The sequence below is a fragment of the Telopea speciosissima genome, chromosome 10, assembly GCF_018873765.1.
Source record: "Telopea speciosissima isolate NSW1024214 ecotype Mountain lineage chromosome 10, Tspe_v1, whole genome shotgun sequence".
NCBI lineage: Eukaryota > Viridiplantae > Streptophyta > Magnoliopsida > Proteales > Proteaceae > Telopea > Telopea speciosissima.
Window position 1 is genome coordinate 1,900,288 of NC_057925.1, and position 19,688 is coordinate 1,919,975.

At 41.5% G+C, this 19,688-nt stretch overlaps 1 protein-coding gene across 1 annotated transcript in view; it reads left to right on the forward strand.

Moving 5' to 3' along the window:
• LOC122641994 (rRNA biogenesis protein RRP5) overlaps window positions 1-19,688 on the forward strand; it is a 93,615-nt gene that overhangs the window by 43,519 nt on the left and 30,408 nt on the right. The window contains exons 23-26 of the mRNA XM_043835365.1: window positions 13,502-13,670; window positions 13,759-13,907; window positions 14,737-14,820; window positions 14,944-15,044. Coding sequence (XP_043691300.1) covers window positions 13,502-13,670; window positions 13,759-13,907; window positions 14,737-14,820; window positions 14,944-15,044 — 503 coding nt within the window. The remainder of the gene's footprint in view (window positions 1-13,501; window positions 13,671-13,758; window positions 13,908-14,736; window positions 14,821-14,943; window positions 15,045-19,688) is intronic.

A 19,688-nucleotide genomic window follows, 5' to 3' on the forward strand; every position in this document is an offset into this window, starting at 1 on the left:
GAGAATCACAAACCTATTACTAAGACACATTAGATTTCTTTGACGCGTTAGCACATCCGTTTATAGTTGGGGCATTAGCGCTTTTCTTGCTGCGTTAGCGCAACGGCGTTCTACGATCAGCTCGACCGCAGAGTGGTTGTAAATCAGGTGATCTACGAGCAGCTCGTCCACCTGGAGAGAGTGGTCGTAGATCAGCTAGCTAAGTCGTTACTTGGTTGCTGGGTTCCTTTTTCGTCTCGACAAAGAGGAAAAGAATAATATTGAAAACATTCCTAACCCAACCCCTTCCTTCGTAGAGCCGTGTATTGTAAGTGATTCGAACCTGCCTGGAGCAAGCCCGCCATAGAGGCAAGTGAAGTTGGTGAGCTTAATGATGGGCAACTATCTCCTGCTGTTCGGAGAGGACTCAGCTGTTAGTTAATACCCCCTTGGTTTCGGGGTGGACCCTTCATTAAGCCAAATGTTTCCAATTTCTGTGTTGCTGCTGTTGGTGAGTGAGCAATGATAGGCTAGAGTGCATTTTTCTGCAAGACGTTTCTTAGGGAGTTATGTGGGAGCTCAATATTAGCTGATCTATGCCTTTGAAAACCTGCTGGTATGTTGGGAGGATCTAAAATTTAAAAGGAAAGGCAACTGATTATAGGAATTTGTCCAGAAGGTGTTCTTCGGAGTATATGGAGAGAAAGGGACTATTTTTTGATACAAGGAGCCTGCTGATCATGCAATTTTGAAAGCCAAGGGCTATGTGTCTCATAGTTGTCACGGCGTCACGGCGATCCAAGTCGGTGGAAGGGTGTCATGTTGATATATCGACATGTCGCCCGCCATGGCGAGCATGTCGACCATGTTTAATTTTTTATTTTCTGTATTTTTAATGTCATTTAGTATGCTATAATATATGTCCTATAACATCAAAAATCAACATGAAAGTGTACTACACTACTACTAATATACTATGCCACTATGGTTTAATTCATTAAAGTGTAACTAATATCCATTAGTGTATATGAAAGTATGAAAAATTGAAAATATAGATTAACCTGTCAAATAATTGAAAGCAATAGTAAAAATCAAATGATAGGCTAACCTGTTTACTGAAGCTTGATAGCAATAGTCTTTCTTCAGTGTGTGTGATTTGGAGCAAAGCATCTAAGCTATTAAATGGTTTAAAAAAAAAAAATTTAAATCTAACTTTTATATGTACAAATATCGACCGATATGCCAACATATCGTGGTATGGCGTCCATGGCGACGCCATGGAAGCCATATCGAACGATATATTTACATCCACCATGGCGTAGCTCGATATGCCACCTCTCCCAGCGCTAGGACGCCATGGCGGCGCCATGACAACTATGATGTGTCTTGATGGGTTGCTTCTAATAATGGTGGTGCAGTCAAGACTGCCCCATTGGACTTAGAAAGTCCACATTTATTGATCCATGGATAGATGCTATGGGCCTTCGTGTAGCTGAGATGAGGATGTGAGATGGATGAGTGGTAAAACTAGAAAAGATATAATAAGGAATGTAAAATTAGAGCTAATTTAAAAGTAGGTAGCTCCGATGCGTGTTAAGTTGTGAGAAAGTCGTTTGAGGTGGCATGGACACATGCAACGGAGGTCTTTGAATGCTCCAGTACAGAGGGGTGAATTGATTCAGATTGGAGGAAGCTAAACGAGCAAGTGGTAGGCCCTAAAATGGCTCTAGGAGAAGTGGTGAGAAAGTAATGTGGCTAGACTTACTAAAACATAAAGTAGTCAACCCAACCCTCAAGCAGGACTGTAGGATATAAATTTCAGCAATAAAAGAGGACTGATGGGTATGGAACCAGGGCTCAGATCAAGCCCAAGTTCTGGTCACATGGACAGCTAGGGTAGAGGAATAGTACCCCAAAGTTTGATGGTGATCCATGGGTTGGATCGATGGTTGTCGTTGGAGGAATAAACATTGAATGCAAGGACACAGATTTAGCAACAACAAATAGCTAAAAAAATACTGGTCAGATAACACCAAAGTTGGATTGATTTGGTCTATTCCTACCTTCTTAAATCTGAGTCAATCTGGACAGCTTTTATTCCTGCTGTTTCTTCCTGGGTCTGGCGCAAAATCCTCCACCTTCGCCCCCTTGCCCTTCGAGTTACCATTTCCAAGATTAAAAAAAAAGGGGCATACCCAGTGCACGAGGCTCCCACCACTGCGGGGTCTAGGGAGGGTCTTAATGTACGCAACTTTACCCCTGCTTTGCAGAGAGGCTGTTTCCAGAGGCTGGAACTCGTGACCCACTTAGTCACAATGGAGCAACCTAACCATTGCACCATTTCCAAGATTGCTGATGGGAATTCTACCTTCCTCTGGCTTGACCATTGGCATCCCCTAGGAGTTCTCCTTTCAGTTGTAGGTGCCCGTTCGGTCTACTCCTTGGGTATTCCAAAATCCGCTAAGTTCTGTTCAATTATCTCCCATAGCTCTTGGTCCCCCGCTCTTCCCCCCTCTCTCGAGCCTCTCCCTGGTCTGGGCCTCCCTTTCCCCCATCCCTGATTCTCTGACCTGATCCTTTGACTTCCATCCCCTAATGGCCTTTTCAGCTCTAGATCGGCTTGGAACTTTGTTAGACATAGTGACCCCCTTGTCCCTTGGTACAATTTGGTGTGGTTTAAAGGTCACATCCCCTGTCACTGTTTCCTTGTCTGGAGAGTCTTTACCCAAAGCCTTCCCATCCAAGATTTCCTTCTGCACCGCCACCTTTCTGTTTCCCCTTCATTTACCCTTTGTTGGAAAGGCTTTGAGGACATTTACCATCTCTTTTTCTCTTGCCCTTTTGCCTATTTAGTTTGGGAAAAAGCCTTATCCTCTTGGCCCTGTAGTAGGAGACCCCTCCTTTTCAATAGGGAGTGGCTTTGGAAGGATATGACGTTCTTCGGTAGTACTATATGTGATGTGGTCGGCAAGCTTGTGTTCGGTGCTACTATTTCTCATATTTGGATGGAGCGCAATTGATGTAGATCCTAGCCTCCTCAAATTGAAGAAGCCACCCTAAGCCTAGGGTTTCAGTAGGAGCCTTAGTTTAGTTTAGTTTATTTCCATACTTAGTTTTTATTTTGTGTTTTTAATTGAACCGGGTTAAATTGGTTGCATCCAATTGGTTCAATTGCTCTAATTTAAGTGAAGTGATCCTATTGGCTAAGAGGTTCTTATATCCTATTGGCTAGTAGGGAATCTTCTTTATTTTAAGTAGTTTAAGTTGTTTTTAAGTCATTAGGGGTAGAAGAGTCTTTTCTTTTAAGTTTTTAATTTGTTTTAAAATTGGTCCACCTCTCCACGATTTAAGTGGGAGATTTAAATTGTAATAGATTTAGGAATAGGCCTTTTGGCCTCTTATTTAATAAGAAATGTGGGAGAGGCTCCCCCACCAAGTTTATGTTTAAAAATTTTCGTTTCCTGCTGTTAGCTTTTGCTGCTGCTGCGGCTCTTCTCAGAGAACTGCCTTGTGGGTAATATCGAGGCTGCCTTGTGAGTAATATCAAGGTGAGGGCTGGTGGACTCCGGCGACTCCTTGCATCTTGTAGATCGGGAGGTCCTTTTTCTTCTACAAGCTGTTTCTACTTGCTGTTTTCAGATCCCCTGCAAAACAAGTAAGTTATTTAAATTTCCTGCAACTACCTTGCTGTTTCTCACCTTCTAACCTAGACCTACACCCTCCCAATCGATTCCCTTAAACCCTAGCTACCATAAGTCTGTCCAGCCATTATCCTCCATCAGTTCTCCTCCAAAATCTAACCACAGATCCATCACAGCAGACCCTCCACTCGACTGCCATCTCAGCCCCAACTTACAACTCTAAACCCTAATCCCCTCAGCCCTCTAAAACCCCAAAACCCTAGGATTCCCAGATCAGTCACTTCTGACCATCAATTCCCCTCCATATGCTGATCGAATGTGCTTCGCCCTCATTGGGAAACTCGACCAAAACCTGATCCCAAACTTCCATCTTAAAACCCTAGTTCCAGCCTAGAATCTAAAACCTAAAACCGAAACCCTAAACCTAAATTTCTGGAATTTTAAAAACTTATTCAAACCTAATCAAACCTAGTTTATTAAGACCCTTAAAACCTGCATATTAAAACCCTATAAACCCTATTACCATTAGTTAACCCTAACCCTAATTTCTGCCCTATTTAGCCTAAGCTGTCCCAAACCAGCAGCCTTTGTGTGTGGCCCTATTACCCTGGCTCCTAGTGGGACTACTCCTACCGAGGACTACATCAGCAATCTTCGAAGATGGACTTCCTACTCCTGCTCTCTTGACATGATTTGGAATGCCATCTTTTTTGATGTTAGCTCTAAGATATACTTGTTACCTCATCGTTCAATTGTTGACTCCCCAAGGAACAGGCATATTGTTGTTACCCGAGGTTTATCAATTTCTCTTCTTTGTTCTTTGGGCCCCTCCTAGGGCCTTTTTTTGTATAGTTCCCCACCCTCTTATCCCTGTGTATTCCCCTCCCCCCCTTTTTCCTGCTCTCCCTTTTGGAAAACTCTATAGATGAAAACAAATACAAAGCAACAGTTTTCTACAACCTTTGATCAACAGACAGATGGACAGTCAAAAGTTATGAATCGAAGTTTTGGCAACTTTTTACAATGTCTCATATGAGACTATGAGAAGACTTGACCATCGATACTTGACAATGCTAAATTCTCTTTACATAAGTTCCATCAATCGCACCACAGGTCGCGCACCTTCGACATTGTAAAAAGTTGCCAAGACTTCGATTCACAACTTTACATCATGATCGGAGACAATAGTTTCCAGCAGTCCATGGAATCCACCACCTCTTTGAAGAATATGGCTATGTGGCTTGCATCATAAGTTTTCCAATATGGTATGAAGTGACTCATCTTTGAGAATCTGTTTGCCACCACAAATTTGGAATTGTGCTTCTCTCGAGTAAGAGTAAGCCAAGCATGAAGTACGTGCTGATATGTAGCAACGGTGCATGAGGTACAGATAGGCAGGGGGGATAATCTGTCACACCCCGAACTCACCCCCTGGGAGGATTCGGCTAGTGACCCGAATACCCGAAGTATTAAAAGACCTCCAGGATTCAGATGCAGTATATACACGTCACAAGCACAACATAATATCGAGATAACAAGTGTTTCCTTGATCAGAGTGCACGGAAAGTAAAAGTCCATAAATTTATGTACATTATTTACATTAAAGTCCCAAACAGCCGATAGCCCAAGGTTTACAACCAACGGCCAAAGAGCAACTATTCCAAATATTTACTGTGGAAACTCCACCAAAAAGATAGTGTTAAACAAAAGAAAACAAAAATATAACACCACGTCATCCCTGTTGTCCAATTAATCCTCCCCGCCACCATCGCATCCACATGCAAGATCATTTAAAAGAAAATATTCCACATGGATGAGCTCCACCGAGCCCAGCAAGTAAAGGTTAAACTAGTAAACCACACACAAGCACATGCACAAAAATGTCTAAGTCTCTAAGCTTGTGCTACAGCAACACCCTAGGTAGCATCCCCTTCGTTGGCGATGTCAAACCCGAGTTGCGCTGGGAGCCTGCTGGTCCTGGTCCTCAATCGGACATCGCCGGTCCCAGTACCTCCATTGGTAACGCTGGTTTACCTAGCAAACCCCTAAGATTTAGTCATCTACCACAGTTCCGGTCATCAGTCGGAAATCGTCGTTCCCAGTACCTCCATTGGTAACGCTGGTTTCCCCAGGGAGGACTATCCAACACGTAGACCGCTGTTGGTAAGGGTCGTAGCACCAGGGAGTGACATTCCTAGCCATATGCAATCTAAATGGCATAATACGAGATGTACAGTGCTCCCGCATCCCATACTACGGCACACCATACCTCTTGTTTCCAATCCAACTACGACATCTATTCTAACACAATATTCACATTTCAAACCATTCCACATCACTTCAATAATCCACAGTTCCGTATCCATAAGCCATAAACAATCAACCAATAGGTCATTTCCAAATAAAGACAGCATTCATTCATGCATATGATCCCTAACAAACAGTCTAAATGAAATAAACATTCCCAAAATAAATCAAGTCTATCCCCACTTACTTGTTATGGTTGATTTGCGATGCCGGGTTAGTTCATGAATCGATTGCCGGTAGGTTCGATGACCCAAGAGTTAGGTCTTAATATTTATCAACTAAACATATACGTTAGGTGGTATCCTAATGTTATTGAAGTCTCAAGATAGGTTAGGGTTAATTTAGAATAGGTTTGGAGTTAAGAAAACACCTGACAATAACACTGGTCTGTGTCTCTTGTTGACCAGTGACTTCCACCAGAGACAAACAGTAAACGAAATTAAAAAGGAAAACAGAGTTTAGAAGGGGGTTTTAGGTTGGTTTTCTCCAATCGACATCAGGCATGATTCTCACATATGGGATTGAGTTCTTGTGACTCAAAATGGGCTAGGGAGATGGGCAATTTGGTGAATTGGGGTTGGGATTGGGTGCATGCAATGAGTTTGGGTTCCAACTTCATGGTTTCAATCATGCATGGTAGAATCTGAGTTTTACATGAATCAAACTAACTAAGCATGGCTGGAAATTAATTTATAAAGCATGGTTAAGCCTAACAGGGTGCTAACTGATAGTAATACCTTCAAACTATGACCACAGTGAAGCCTCCTAATAGAATTAAACATGCATGAAGAAGATTTGACCAAATTAAGCAATCTTCCAAGTAAATCCACACACATGAAGCTGGGTGTTTAGATTCCCAAATCAGAGATGGCTTTGGCACAAGAATCATGGTAAGGAAGGAGAATCAATGAAAGATTCATGAAAAGGGGTAGAAGTTACCTTATAGTAGTTGCTGCTTAGAGATAATTGGATGGATTTCTCACTTGATTCATGTATATAGAAGCTGGACGGAATTTACAAACAGATTTCAGAGAGGAGTTGATGGGAAGAACAGTTAGGATGAGATGGAGGGAGGAGTGGATGATGGATCTCTTACCTCATCCAGAATTTGGTCTCCAAAGCTTTCCTCTTCTCTTCTTCTTCTTCTTCTTTTTCTTAGTTTCTCTCTTCTTCACTCTGCTTCTATCGTTTAGGGTTGAAGAGGAGTGAATAGTGATGGGTTTTTGTTTATATAGATAGTGGGTTAGAGGGTTAGTTTGGTTATATCCCATTTAATTCCAAAATAATTAATTGGCCGATTTAGTGTACGAGGGTTAGTTAAGCGGGTCCCACATACCAACGTTGTTGGAGAAACATTCCAACAAGCTAAATGGGATGCGGCGGCAAGATCCCCGACTTGAGGCACTGGGTCCCACACTCCCGAGACAAAAATCTGCAGTAACAGTTGCTCTGGTTGATATAAGTGGTTGACCAGAGGGATCCACCAGAGTGTGTTTTATATGCTGTCCAAGTGTCGGAACGCCTCGAGCTTTGGCGGTTTCGCGTATAAACACATTTCTAATAATGTTTTCATGCCCCAAATATCTACAAACATGGTTAGGATCGCTTACCAAGAATTGTACATTTGTTTGTGAATTTTGCAATTGCACGGGGGAGGTACGTGTCGTTTTGCCGGTAGGTGACGTAATGATACAAGGATTCCATCTTCCGTGTCTACTCGCTCAAACACCCAACCTACGTTCCACAGGGTACACGAGGCTACGACTTCGGGTTCCGGACCTACAATCGGATTCGGGTTAAAATAAGCCAAACTGTAACATAATCCCTTGTTTTATTTCGCTCATTGAATGTCTCTTTGAAGACATTGGTAGTAGTAGAGATCAGCCATCTGACATAAGGTTTTATCCTTGCCAAAGTGTCCTCTCGATACACTTCCATTTAGCTCCCGAATAAAGTACTGCCTTAAGGATTTGTTGGGGATGCATATGCAAGTTCCTATAAAGGGTAAACCATCATGTAAGTAATACTTTGAGTCGGTACCTCCATTATGTAAAATCTGATAAACATTGGTAAAATCAGTGTCAAGAAGGTGCTCATCTTTGATATGATCAAGGCTTGTGACTTGGGCTAAAAAGGTATTCAAGCTGAGCACTTTACTATTCTATGCATCAGCAACTTGGTTCTCTTTTCCAGCTCTATACTTCAAGGCAGAAATAAATTATGCTACCCATTTGGCATGTCGATTGCTTCGTTCTTTGCGAGTGCAAATGTCTTAGGATTTCATTATTGGAAAAATTTCAAACTCCTTGCCTATTAAATAATGCCTCCAATGCTTCAGGACTTGTACTACCACATAAAGTTCAAGATCGTAGGTGGGGTGCCTACTTTTCTCATCATTTAACTTTTCACTTAAGGTGACCACTTCATATAAGAACATTACCAATGTCAGCGTGAGAACCATTTGTGGCAACTTCAAATGTGCGATCGGAATCTGGTATTTGTGATATTGGAGCCTCCATCAGCTTCTTTTGATAAGTATGAAGGCTTTAGTAGCTGCTGGAGTCCACCGGAATTTGGCCTTGCTTTGCTTAATGCACTTGGTAATAGGTTCCATGATAGCTTAGACACTTCTAATGAATCACCGACAGAGGGTTTTTAAGTCATAAAATCTTCAAACCTTTGCAAGAGTGTCTGGTATGGGCCAATTGATGATGCTTTGAACCTTGTCCGGTTCAGCTTTTACGTCTCTTGACGACACAATGAATCCAAGGAAGACGACCTTGGGTAAACATGAACGAACATATCTCGAGGTTGATTTAGAGTTTTTCAGCTCGTAGAACTCGCATAACACGCCTCAAGTGGTCTAAATGTTCTTTCTTTTCTTTGTTGTAAATTAAGATGTTGTCAAAGTGAACAACAAGGAACTTACCGATATAGGGATGTAATACCTGTGTCATAACCCTGATAAAGGTGCTAGGAGCATTTGTAAGGCCAAAGGGCATGACCTTCCATTACTACAGTTTATCCTTTGTTTTGAAAGCTGTCTTCCATTCGTCTCCCGGACGGACACAAATCTGGTGGTTTCCACTTTGAAGATCTATCTTGGAAAAGATTGTTGCTCCGTCAGTGTGTCTAACATGTCATCAGTCGAGGAATAAGAAATCTGTACTTGATGGTGATTCTATTAATTGTTCAGCTATCAATGCTCATGCACCACAATCCATCTTTTTTTGTAGTGAGTAAGGCTGGTACGGCACATGGGCTCATGCTTTCTTTAATGTAGCTCTAGATAGGAGACAAAATCCCACTAGAGGCCAAGCAATAGGATTAAGAAAGGGCTGCTGGTTTGATTGGGCAGTTTGGGGCAGTTTAGGGCAAATTTAGGGTTTAGGCTAGGGTTAGGGATGAATGTGATATATGGTAATGATCAGCAGGTCTAGGAGATTATTTTGATATAAAAATATTGGGATTTGGATGAGTTTAAAATTCCTGTAGAATTAGGGTTAGGGTTTCGGGTTTTAGAAATTAGGAAAACAACCAAAACTAGGGTTTCAAGTGGGCTGTGAGGGCTGGGCTTGGGATCGAGTTTACTAAACAGGGAGGGGAAGGTTCAATCCAAATATGGGCTGGTCCTAATGGTGAAATCAGGCTGTGGGGATTTTAGACTATTTTAGGGTTTAAGGGTGTTAATGGTGGTAGGGGAAACTAGGGTTTATGGGGAAAATCAAATAAAAATAAAAGGGGGAATCGATTGGGAGGGAGGATGAATGGAAAACAGAATTTAATCATTCAAACTTACAACAGGAATCCACCGGCAGCAGCTTGAAATTTGAAGAAATCTCCCGATCTTCTCGATGCAAGGAGTCGCAAGAGTCCGCCCACCCTATCCACCTTGAGATCCACAAGGATATACACTCACAAAGGAGCAGGAGCAGCAGCAGCAGACAGTCTTTTTTTTTTATTCAAAATTCAATGTGGGGGAACCTCTATGATTTATTATATTTATAATATGGCTAATGCGAATTCCTACTACAAATTGAAGTCTTCTCCTTCACAAAATCGTGGAAGGGAGAGGTTTAAATCTAACTTAACTAATTAAAACAGTAAATGGACTAAGATACCCCTACTAACTTAAGTTAAGAACTAATTAACTAATTAACTTAAATTGGACCACTTGAACCAATTGGATATAACCAATTCTAAACTGGTTCAGTTTAAAAGCAGAAAAATAAAGCTAAGTATGGAGAATACTAGCAAATAAATCTACTCTACGGCTCCCTAATCAAGCCCTAGGTTCAGGACTTCTTCTTCTTCTTCCTACTTGGAGTTGCATCAACTCTCCCCGTCTTGAAAGCATTCATCTCCGATGAATGGCTGGAGATCACAGACTGGTCTTCCAAATCAGGATCAAGTTTCTTGAGTTCATCTTCAGCGGATGGTTCAAGCTTGTATGCAGACAACAGCTCTTTGATGGATGAAGAATGCTGGAACTCTGGCTGGGCAGCAACCTCTTGAAGTACCACATGAACACCTCGTACATCATCATCATCAAAATAATTAGCTACATCATATTCATTATCAGAAGGGAGTGCATGAATATGATGTGTGCCCTGGTCTTCATCTTCACCTTGAACTTCTTCCTTTTTAGCCACGTTGATAGGCTTCTTCTTGTGTGGGCAGTCCCTAGCAATATGCCCCTTGTCTTGACAGTAATAACAAGTGAAAGGGTCGTTTTGGCCCATAGGAGCTTTGCCCTTATCATCCACACGTGGGGGAACAGTAGGGCGAGAGGTGCTGCCTATAGAGGAACCTTGTTTTGAGGTGCTAGTGTTGATGTAGGCCTGCTTGGAAGGAGAACCCGGCTGTTTACTTGAAGCTAATAGCTCCTCTGCTTTCAAGACCTTCTCAAAGTAATCTTGAATGGCTGCAACATCAACCACCCCAATTGCCCTGTTGATCTCACTTGACAAACCCAACCTGAACCGGGAAAGCATTTGGATGCCCTCCTTCCTAATGCCAATGCGAGAAGAAAGAGCATCGAATTGCCTCATGTGCTTAGTTACAGTCATGGTTCCTTGGCGGAGGGAGTTGAATTGATCCTGTAGCTGAGACCTGAAGTGCCTTGGCAAGTATTGCTTTCTCAGGTCGTATTTCAAGTCTTCCCAAGTGCAGGGTGCAGTACCATTAAAGTCCATCTCTCTTTCAATGATTCTCCACCACTCACGTGGTGGTCCGACAAGTTTAGCACGGACTAACTTCATTTTCCTCTCTTCAGACAGATCATACCAGTCGAAGTAATCATCTATTGCAGCAAGCCAGTCATAAAATACCTGGGGGTCAGGGTGACCATCGAATTCTTTCAGCTCAAGCTTCGCCTTTTGGTTGTTTGTATAGCGCCGATTAGTGCCCTGGTCTCCAGTGAAGTAGGACCTCATATACTCCTCAAAAGTAGGTTGGCGACCTCTATTTCTGTCCCGGTCTTCTCTATCTCTGTTTCTGTAGCCTCGGTGGTGATCTCTGTGTTCCCGGGAAGGCTCACGGGCATCTCTAGGTCTGTCCCGACGATCTCTGTATTGATCTCTACCATCCCTGTCATCTCGGTCAGCTCTGAATCTGTCCCTGTGACCTATGTGTCCATCTCTATAACCCCTGTAGTCATCTCTGGTGCTCCCATCTCTGTTAGGCAACTTCTGTACCACTGAATGGAGTTGGTACCCGTCTTCTTCTATGGGCAGGTTGCTGTCCCTATCAGGAGGGATTCTCTGTCCTTCCAAATGTTGCAATCTAGTCTTGATTGCATCAGTTGTAGCCTTTTGGTCAGCAGTAAATTTTCTGAACATCTCTAACATTGCTGCCATAAGGTCGGGTGGGTGTGGCGGCACTGTGTTGTGCACCGGATTGCCATGTTCATCCATGGCTCTGATACCAAGTTAATGTAGCTCTAGATAGGAGACAAAATCCCACTAGAGGCCAAGCAATAGGATTAAGAAAGGACTGCTGGTTTGATTGGGCAGTTTGGGGCTGTTTAGGGCAAATTTAGGGTTTAGGCTAGGGTTAGGGATGAATGTAATATATGGTAATGATCAGCAGGTCTACGGGATTATTTTGATATAAAAATATTGGGATTTGGATGAGTTTAAAATTCCTGCAGAATTAGGGTTAGGGTTTCGGGTTTTAGAAATTAGGAAAACTACCAAAACTAGGGTTTCAAGTGGGCTGTGAGGGCTGGGCTTGGGATCGAGTTTACTAAACAGGGAGGGGAAGGTTCGATCCAAATATGGGCTGGTTCTAATGGTGAAATCAGGCTGTGGGGATTTTAGACTATTTTAGAGTTTTAGGGTGTAAATGGTGGTAGGGGAAACTAGGGTTTATGGGGAAAATCAAATAAAAATAAAAGGGGGAATCGATTGGGAGGGAGGATGAATGGAAAACAGAATTTAATCATTCAAACTTACAGCAGGAATCCACTGGCAGCAGCTTGAAATTTGAAGAAACCTCCCGATCTTCTCGATGCAAGGAGTCGCAGGAGTCCACCCACCCTATCCACCTTGAGATCCACAAGCATATACACTTACAAAGTAGCAGGAGCAGCAGTAGCAGCAATCGGCAGCAGCAAACAGTCTTTTTTTTTATTCAAAATTCAATTTGGGGGAGCCTCCACGATTTATTATATTTATAATATGGCTAATGCCAATTCCTACTACAAATTAAAGTCTTCTCCTTCACAAAATTGTGGAAGGGAGAGGTTTAAATCTAACTTAGCTAATTAAAACAGTAAATTGACTAAGATACCCCTACTAACTTAAGTTAAGAACTAATTAACTAATTAACTTAAATTGGACCACTTGAATCAATTGGATATAACCAATTCTAAACCAGTTCAATCTAAAAACAGAAAAATAAAGCTAAGTATGGAGAATACTAGCAAATAAACCTACTCTACGGCTCGCTAATCAAGTCCTAGGTTCAGGATTTCTTCTTCTTCTTCCTACTTGGAGCTGCATCATTCTTGAATGAATTTTTTCCTCAATAGTTTTCAACTTGTCTCTTGAGCTTGGCATGCTCAGTAGAGCTGAGACGTGTAAATGGGAAGATCAGGTATGACCAACCCCGGCTCTAGATCTATGGTGTGCTGAATATTTCTCATAGATGGGAGCTCGTCGGGCAAGTCTCGGCACTAAATTTGCAAAATAAAAAATTAAATCTCGTATGGGTAAACGAACCCATAATCCAAAATGATCTGTTGTTTAATACTAACTGAAGTACTTTAAATGTTCTGCTCCATTACGTTTAGTTTAGATTGCTAACTCTTAATCTGGCTTCTTGCTGATGCTAGTTTTGAGCGCATAATTGTTCTTTTTGTAACAGCTAGAAAGTCCATGTTTTATATTGTTGACTGTCTTGGTTGCATAGTATAACAGTTCCTCTTTGCATTTGCAGTCCTTTGTCTGTGGTGACACACCCTTATTGTTGTAATGTTTATAATTCTTATTTATGGATCCTTGGTAAAGTTGTTATGGTTTATCATTTAGCCCTATAATTTTTTCCTTAATTTCTTTTACCTTCTGGTGCAGATTGCTAGACTGCAAATGTCAGAATCTGTGGTCACTGATACAAATTGGGTGGAAAGTTTTAAAACTGGGAGTATTGTTGAGGGAGAGATTCATCAGTCAAATGATTTTGGAGTTGTTCTTAGCTTTAAGGAGCATAATGATGTTTTTGGATTTATTTCACATTATCATTGTAAGCACTTTTTGTACAATTTAATTGTTCAACGTATAACTAGTATTTTTTTTGAGGACTCATTCCCAGTACAATATATTATTTGCAGTAGGTGGAACAACTGCAGGAATAGGTTCTGTTGTTCGAGCTGTTGTTCTCGACATTTCTGTGGCAGAACGGCTTGTGGATTTCTCTCTTAAGCCAGAGCTTGTTCATTCGATCAAGGAAGACATTTCCAACTGCCGGACTCCCAAGAAGGTCGTCAGCGACTCACCGGGTTACATTGCTTTGGCAATAAAAATCGGCTTTTTCTGTATTGTTTTTTTGTGTACCTCGTATAGGCGGTGGGGTTATGATTATACCATGGCTGTACTCACATAAGTTAGTACATTTTGGGGCAAATTCCTATTTCCGATCCCCCCCGGGCCGGAAAAAAAAAAAGAATAACCATCTCCCTGATCCTCTCTCTCCTCCCCTTGAGGAGAATAAAGAGTACTGAACATAATTTCCCTTAGTGGATGGAATCCTGAATTAACTTAAGTTTTTCTTCTTTCTTTGTCCACCATTTTTTACCTCGGCTGTGATACAACTCCACTCAGCCTTATCCCAGCTAAGTTGGTTCGGGTAAATTAATTTGTCAAGAATGAGATTTGAACACATCATTATCCAATAACGGAATTTTTCTGTTGTGGTACTTCTTTTTGTTAGCAGCCCCTAGAACTGAAGGCTTGAGTGATCAATAGGATCACCAAGTCCTTTATTTATATTAAAAAAGAGTTACAAATATTCGGACTCTAACTAGGAAACCCCTCATTGCCGTTTCTAATTAGGAATACTAACTAGGAATCGGCTATTGGGGAAAAAACCCTTAAATACCCCTATTGCGTAGAAGTACATTGTTTCAGCACTTATTTATATATTTATTTACTTTTTAATATTTTCATCTTTTGACCTTAGGTATGATGATTTATTGGGTTCCCAGGATAGCTGAGGCAGTTGTGGATCATTATCTTAGTCGCTGTCAAATATTTTTCTTCTTTGTCGTCCTGATGTCTCTGGGCCTAACTTTCATTAATTCTCCTTCCAGAAACGCAAAAGAGAGTCATCTATGGACTTGGAGGTACATCAGACTGTGAAGGCCACTGTAGAGATTGTGAAAGAGAATTACTTGGCAAGTATTTGATCATATAAATTTCTAAACCACGGTTTACGTTCGATCTGATGTAGCATATGTATGATTAGTTAATGTGATTTTTCATGTTCTTACTTTTCAAAGTGGCTTTCTCCGTGGCAGGTTCTCTCACTACCTGAGCATAATAATACTATAGGTTATGCGTCCATAACTGACTATAACACACAAAAGCTTCCTCAGAAACATTTTGTGAATGGGCAAAGGTGAGCATTGTTCTGGTAATTACTGATTTAATTTGTTTTGTAAGGATCTGCTGCTTAATGCTTATTTATCATGGCTTTCCTTGTAGTTTGGAAGGTGTCCTGTAAATAATGATATACTTGTTAGTTGGGCTGAATTCCTGCTAGTCCTTTTTGCAAGAAACTGAAGGAATATTTGCTGGTATTTTTTTGGGGGGTGAATAAATAATTCATGACCAAAAGGTGACGGAGATACAAGGAGCCCATAGAAAAGAGGGAAAAAGAACAAACAACAGAACTAAAATACAAATAAAGCAAAACCCAATCCTCAGGAGGAAGAGGGCTGCAGAAGGAGAGGGGCTGACCCCAAGACACAACAATATGCCTGTTCCTTGGGAAATCAACGCAACAAGAGGAAACCGAAGCAAGCTTGCCTTTAATGTCAAAGGAGATGGAGTCCCAAAATTTGCTGAAAGGATCTAGAGGCCCATTTTCTGAGATTAGATTCCATCCAAATACAAGTGTAGGACAAATCCATGGAGAACCAAATGCAAGCTTACCCCGAGAATCACATGGAGAATTACCAGTGTAGGACAAATCCACCATATCCATTCCCGCGCTAATGGAAGACAAGGCATTCCAGATGGCGACTAACAAGGGCTTTGCTGGTATTATTGATAAAAGGAGTTTGATACTTTCATGTTAGGTTCTGCCTAAAAGTGTTTGGAGGTGTGCACGGTAATTATCTAACGCTCAAGACATTAATGCATCTTGAAGCATTCAAAAAGAAATAAAATACAACTTATTTTGGTTGATACTTTCTTGGGGATCTGTATCCTTCAATGTTTGTCATTTGAATAAAGCAAAGTAGTGTCTTGTCGTTGGCTAGAAGTTTTTAAGTTCCTGATATTGGTTGAGCTGGTCTCAACTCAGAATCTCATAACCCTTTTGATGGATAACACAGAATCTCTTGGTTATGTTGAAATTTAAAGTGTTGGAGCGACTGTGATGCAGGGCCTCATCTGTACTGCTGGCCCAGCCCAAGGCCTAGCTCTTGTGTGCTCTTTGGAAGTGGGGTCCACATGGCAACAGCTTCAACAAATTCTGTTATGTAGTTATGAAGTTCAAAGAGCAACTAAAAGAGAAACCGTGGGAGCCTCTCTTGGCAACCATGAATTGAAAACAAAATGCTCTCTTTGTGAACTTTTGCTTGCGAGACTCAAGTGGAATCGAGGTTGGAGTGTGGGACTCTGACGGTTGGGCAACTAGTGGGACTATCATCATCCTCATCATCTCCATCATCCATTCCCTGCAGCCACCCTCCATCAACCTCCATCATACCTACCCATAACCCTCTCAAATCAGATTCAGATCAGAACCCTCTTCCAGATCCGTGTAGCCAACAATTGAGGTGGAATTTTTTTAAATGGAATAGCTTACCTTGTAGAGGGCTGCTGTTGCGCATAGTACAAAAACTTGTTAAAACTCGATTGTGATTTCGAGAATCTCGGGTATCTCGGTCTGACCGAAACGAAACATCACAATACAATAATTGGTTGAGATTTTGGTCATTTCACGAAATTTCGGTAGTTTGTAACATCTCACCGAAATATCGGCAAGATGTTACAAACCTAAGTTATAAAATGTCAAAATCTCGTGAGTCTCGGTCGAAATTTCGACCGAGAGTTCACAAGGCTTGCTTTTTTCATTTTCTTCCACCCATTTCTTCCTTCTTCACTTCTCTTTGGTGATTTTTGAACCAGCCTTCGAATCTTCGCTGCATCTAGGGACGTAGTGGATCGTCTTTTGTGGATGACATCTTCTCCTACCCAACCCACCAGCCGTACCAGTACATGCTCCCAGAGCCGTCATATCACAGTGGATCAGTGGGTAGTCATGGTTCTTCACACTTTGTTGACCTATATCCTAGGATAGGTTACCTTCAGCATGTTGATGACGCTATTTACATGGTTGCTGTGGATGACGACATTCATTTCTTCTCCCAAACTACGATGTGGCATGCATATGTCCTACAGTCAGAGAACAATGCACGTCGGATCCATCGGACTATGAGTGGGGTCGATCATGGACGGTGGAGTAATTATTATTAGTAGACATTTGAGTCACTTGATGACTACTTGACTTGTATTGGGAATTTGGGATATTGATGTTATTGACTTATTGTACTTAATATTATGACTTATGAGTCATTGAATTTATGTTTCCTAGTGAATTTACTTATTTAAATTGCTTATTAGTTATTATGTCCTCTAGTACTTCAAGTCTTAAACAATGTTTATGTGTAATTAACTAAGTTATACTTGATGATTCGACCGTATGCTGCCAATCAATGGTGCAAATCCAAAACACCACTTTGGGTGACGATTTTTGCAATTTGAACATTTATATGTGTTTATATAGCCTCAAATAGGGTTTCCATGAAGTTTCAGGCCTTAATTTGGCCTAAAACCCACCAAAATGATCTACCGAAACCTTGCAGAAAATACAATATTTCGACCGGATATTTCGGACATTTCGATCAGACTGAAATACCGAAACGAATCGAGATTTTAAATATTGCTGTTGCGTAACACTAGCTGGTGTTCCTCTTCTTGTACTTCTTCCTCATATTCCCTGTTGTTCTCTTCCTTACTAGCAACCCCTGTTTCTGGTAGGTACTTGCAGCCCCTTAAAGTTGATCGATCTCTATCAATACAACTCCTTTCTAGGCGTAATTTGCCTACCCATAGGCCAACTATACCCAGAGTTTGGTTCTTAAGACTCTTTCAGTTGTGAGGACCGAACCTGCAACTAATTGGTGCTCCTGATTAACTGGTCTAATTATTATTCGGCATTCCAGAGATTTATGAGTGCAGAACCTCTCCTTAAAATTTCAGGTCGATTGAACCCCTTTGGAGAGAATTCTCTCAATATGAGCAGAACCTAGTCTATCACCCCCTTCTTCTATTCAAGGTTGAAGCTGCCTAAAGTTGTTACTTAGTTGTAAGGGCCTCTTCTTCTGGTTTTACCTTTAGTGCTGAAACTTAATTATATTTAGTCCCACTTTGTTTTAATTCCCTGAAAAACCCTCTTCCTCAGATTTAAATTACTGATTTGCTGCTGATTACTTTAATCCTTTCCAAAGAGTCCTAATTGTGCTGAGGTTTTACGGAATCGACACAAAACCATTAATCTGAAATATTTGTCATTCTTGTGGGCCTATAGTGACCTGTAATCAGAGTTATTAAACCCCGGGTTCACATCAATTGGTATCGGAGGCGAATTTCTTCCTTGTTCTAACTATTACAGGACTGTCACACATCTCCAAACACCTTTAGGCAGGGGCACTTTCCGAATCCAAGTCTCAGGAAAATTCGTCAGCCATAACAGCTCTCACTTCCAATGTGGATTTGATTTTGGAGAGCCTAAATATCAACAGGAGAGACTGAGCAGGACTGTCTACTCCGGTTCCCTAGGGTGTCACACGACAGTGTTCTCAGACAGGGGTTATGACATCAAAGTTGAGATTCTAGAGTTCAACGGCGAGAAGGGGTCTGAGGATTTTCTTGACTGGTTAACTAAAGTAGAGAGGATTTTCGTCTATAAGTCCTTCCAGATGACAAGTGCGAGCTTATCTTCTCCAAGTTCACTGGTTATGCTTGTTCTTGGTGGGATGATATACTATAGTCAAGGCTTATCAAGTGATTGGGACCTGTCGCAAGTTGGGAGGCAATGAGGCCGATATTGAACGAAAATTTATTTCCTCCTAATTTTGAGAAGTTGCTCTTCCACAATATGGTCAACTTCTACCAAGGAGATAAAAGTATGGATACCTACATCAAGGAATCCATAAATTGTCCTCTAAATGCAAATTCCAGGAGACAGATCAGCATCGGGTATTGAGGTGAATCAGTGAGCTAAACAAAGGGATCTGATAAGAGCTTGCCAATGGAGACTTCAGATCAGTCGATGTGACAGCTGCATATGCCAAGACTGCTGAAGAAAAGTACCGGTTTTTGAAGAACATGCTCAAGACTTCTTCAATTGACAAACCTACACCCGGGACTGAAGAAAGGAAAGTTAAGCCCTTTAAGGTTGATGAAAAGAAGCTAGCGGACTTCGATCAAGTGGCTAAAGAATAATGTGTGCCACAATTGTGGTGAGAAAGGTTACTTTGGCAACAAGTGTCCCAAGAAGATCCATCGTATGAACATGGTTTAGACGTTGGAAAATATAGATGACAAGGATGACGTAGAGGTTTATAAGGGATTTCCTTTTGATCTAGATGACGCCGATGATTGTCATGATGACGAGGTTGAAGCTAACTCAGCTAGTCTTACTTCCTTCGCCAATGGATTGTGTAGACAAAGCTCCCCTCTTCCTACATAAGGGTACACTATTGAATGGTGATGATTCTATGGTAGTGCATACAGCTGTCAATACAGGAGTGGAAGTCAACCTCATCTCTGTGGACTTGTTCAGTCTCTTAACCTCCCACAAAGATAAATCTTTTCAAGAAAATATGTGCGAGGTGTTGGGCCTAATGCTAGAGAAGTGGCCAGGTGTAGTCGTATGAGTTGACCAACATTTTGGGCTGCTTTACTACTGGGAGCCTTATCTGGTCAGCCCCCTAGCTCATTTTGACGTTTTGTTAGGGCAACCTTGGCA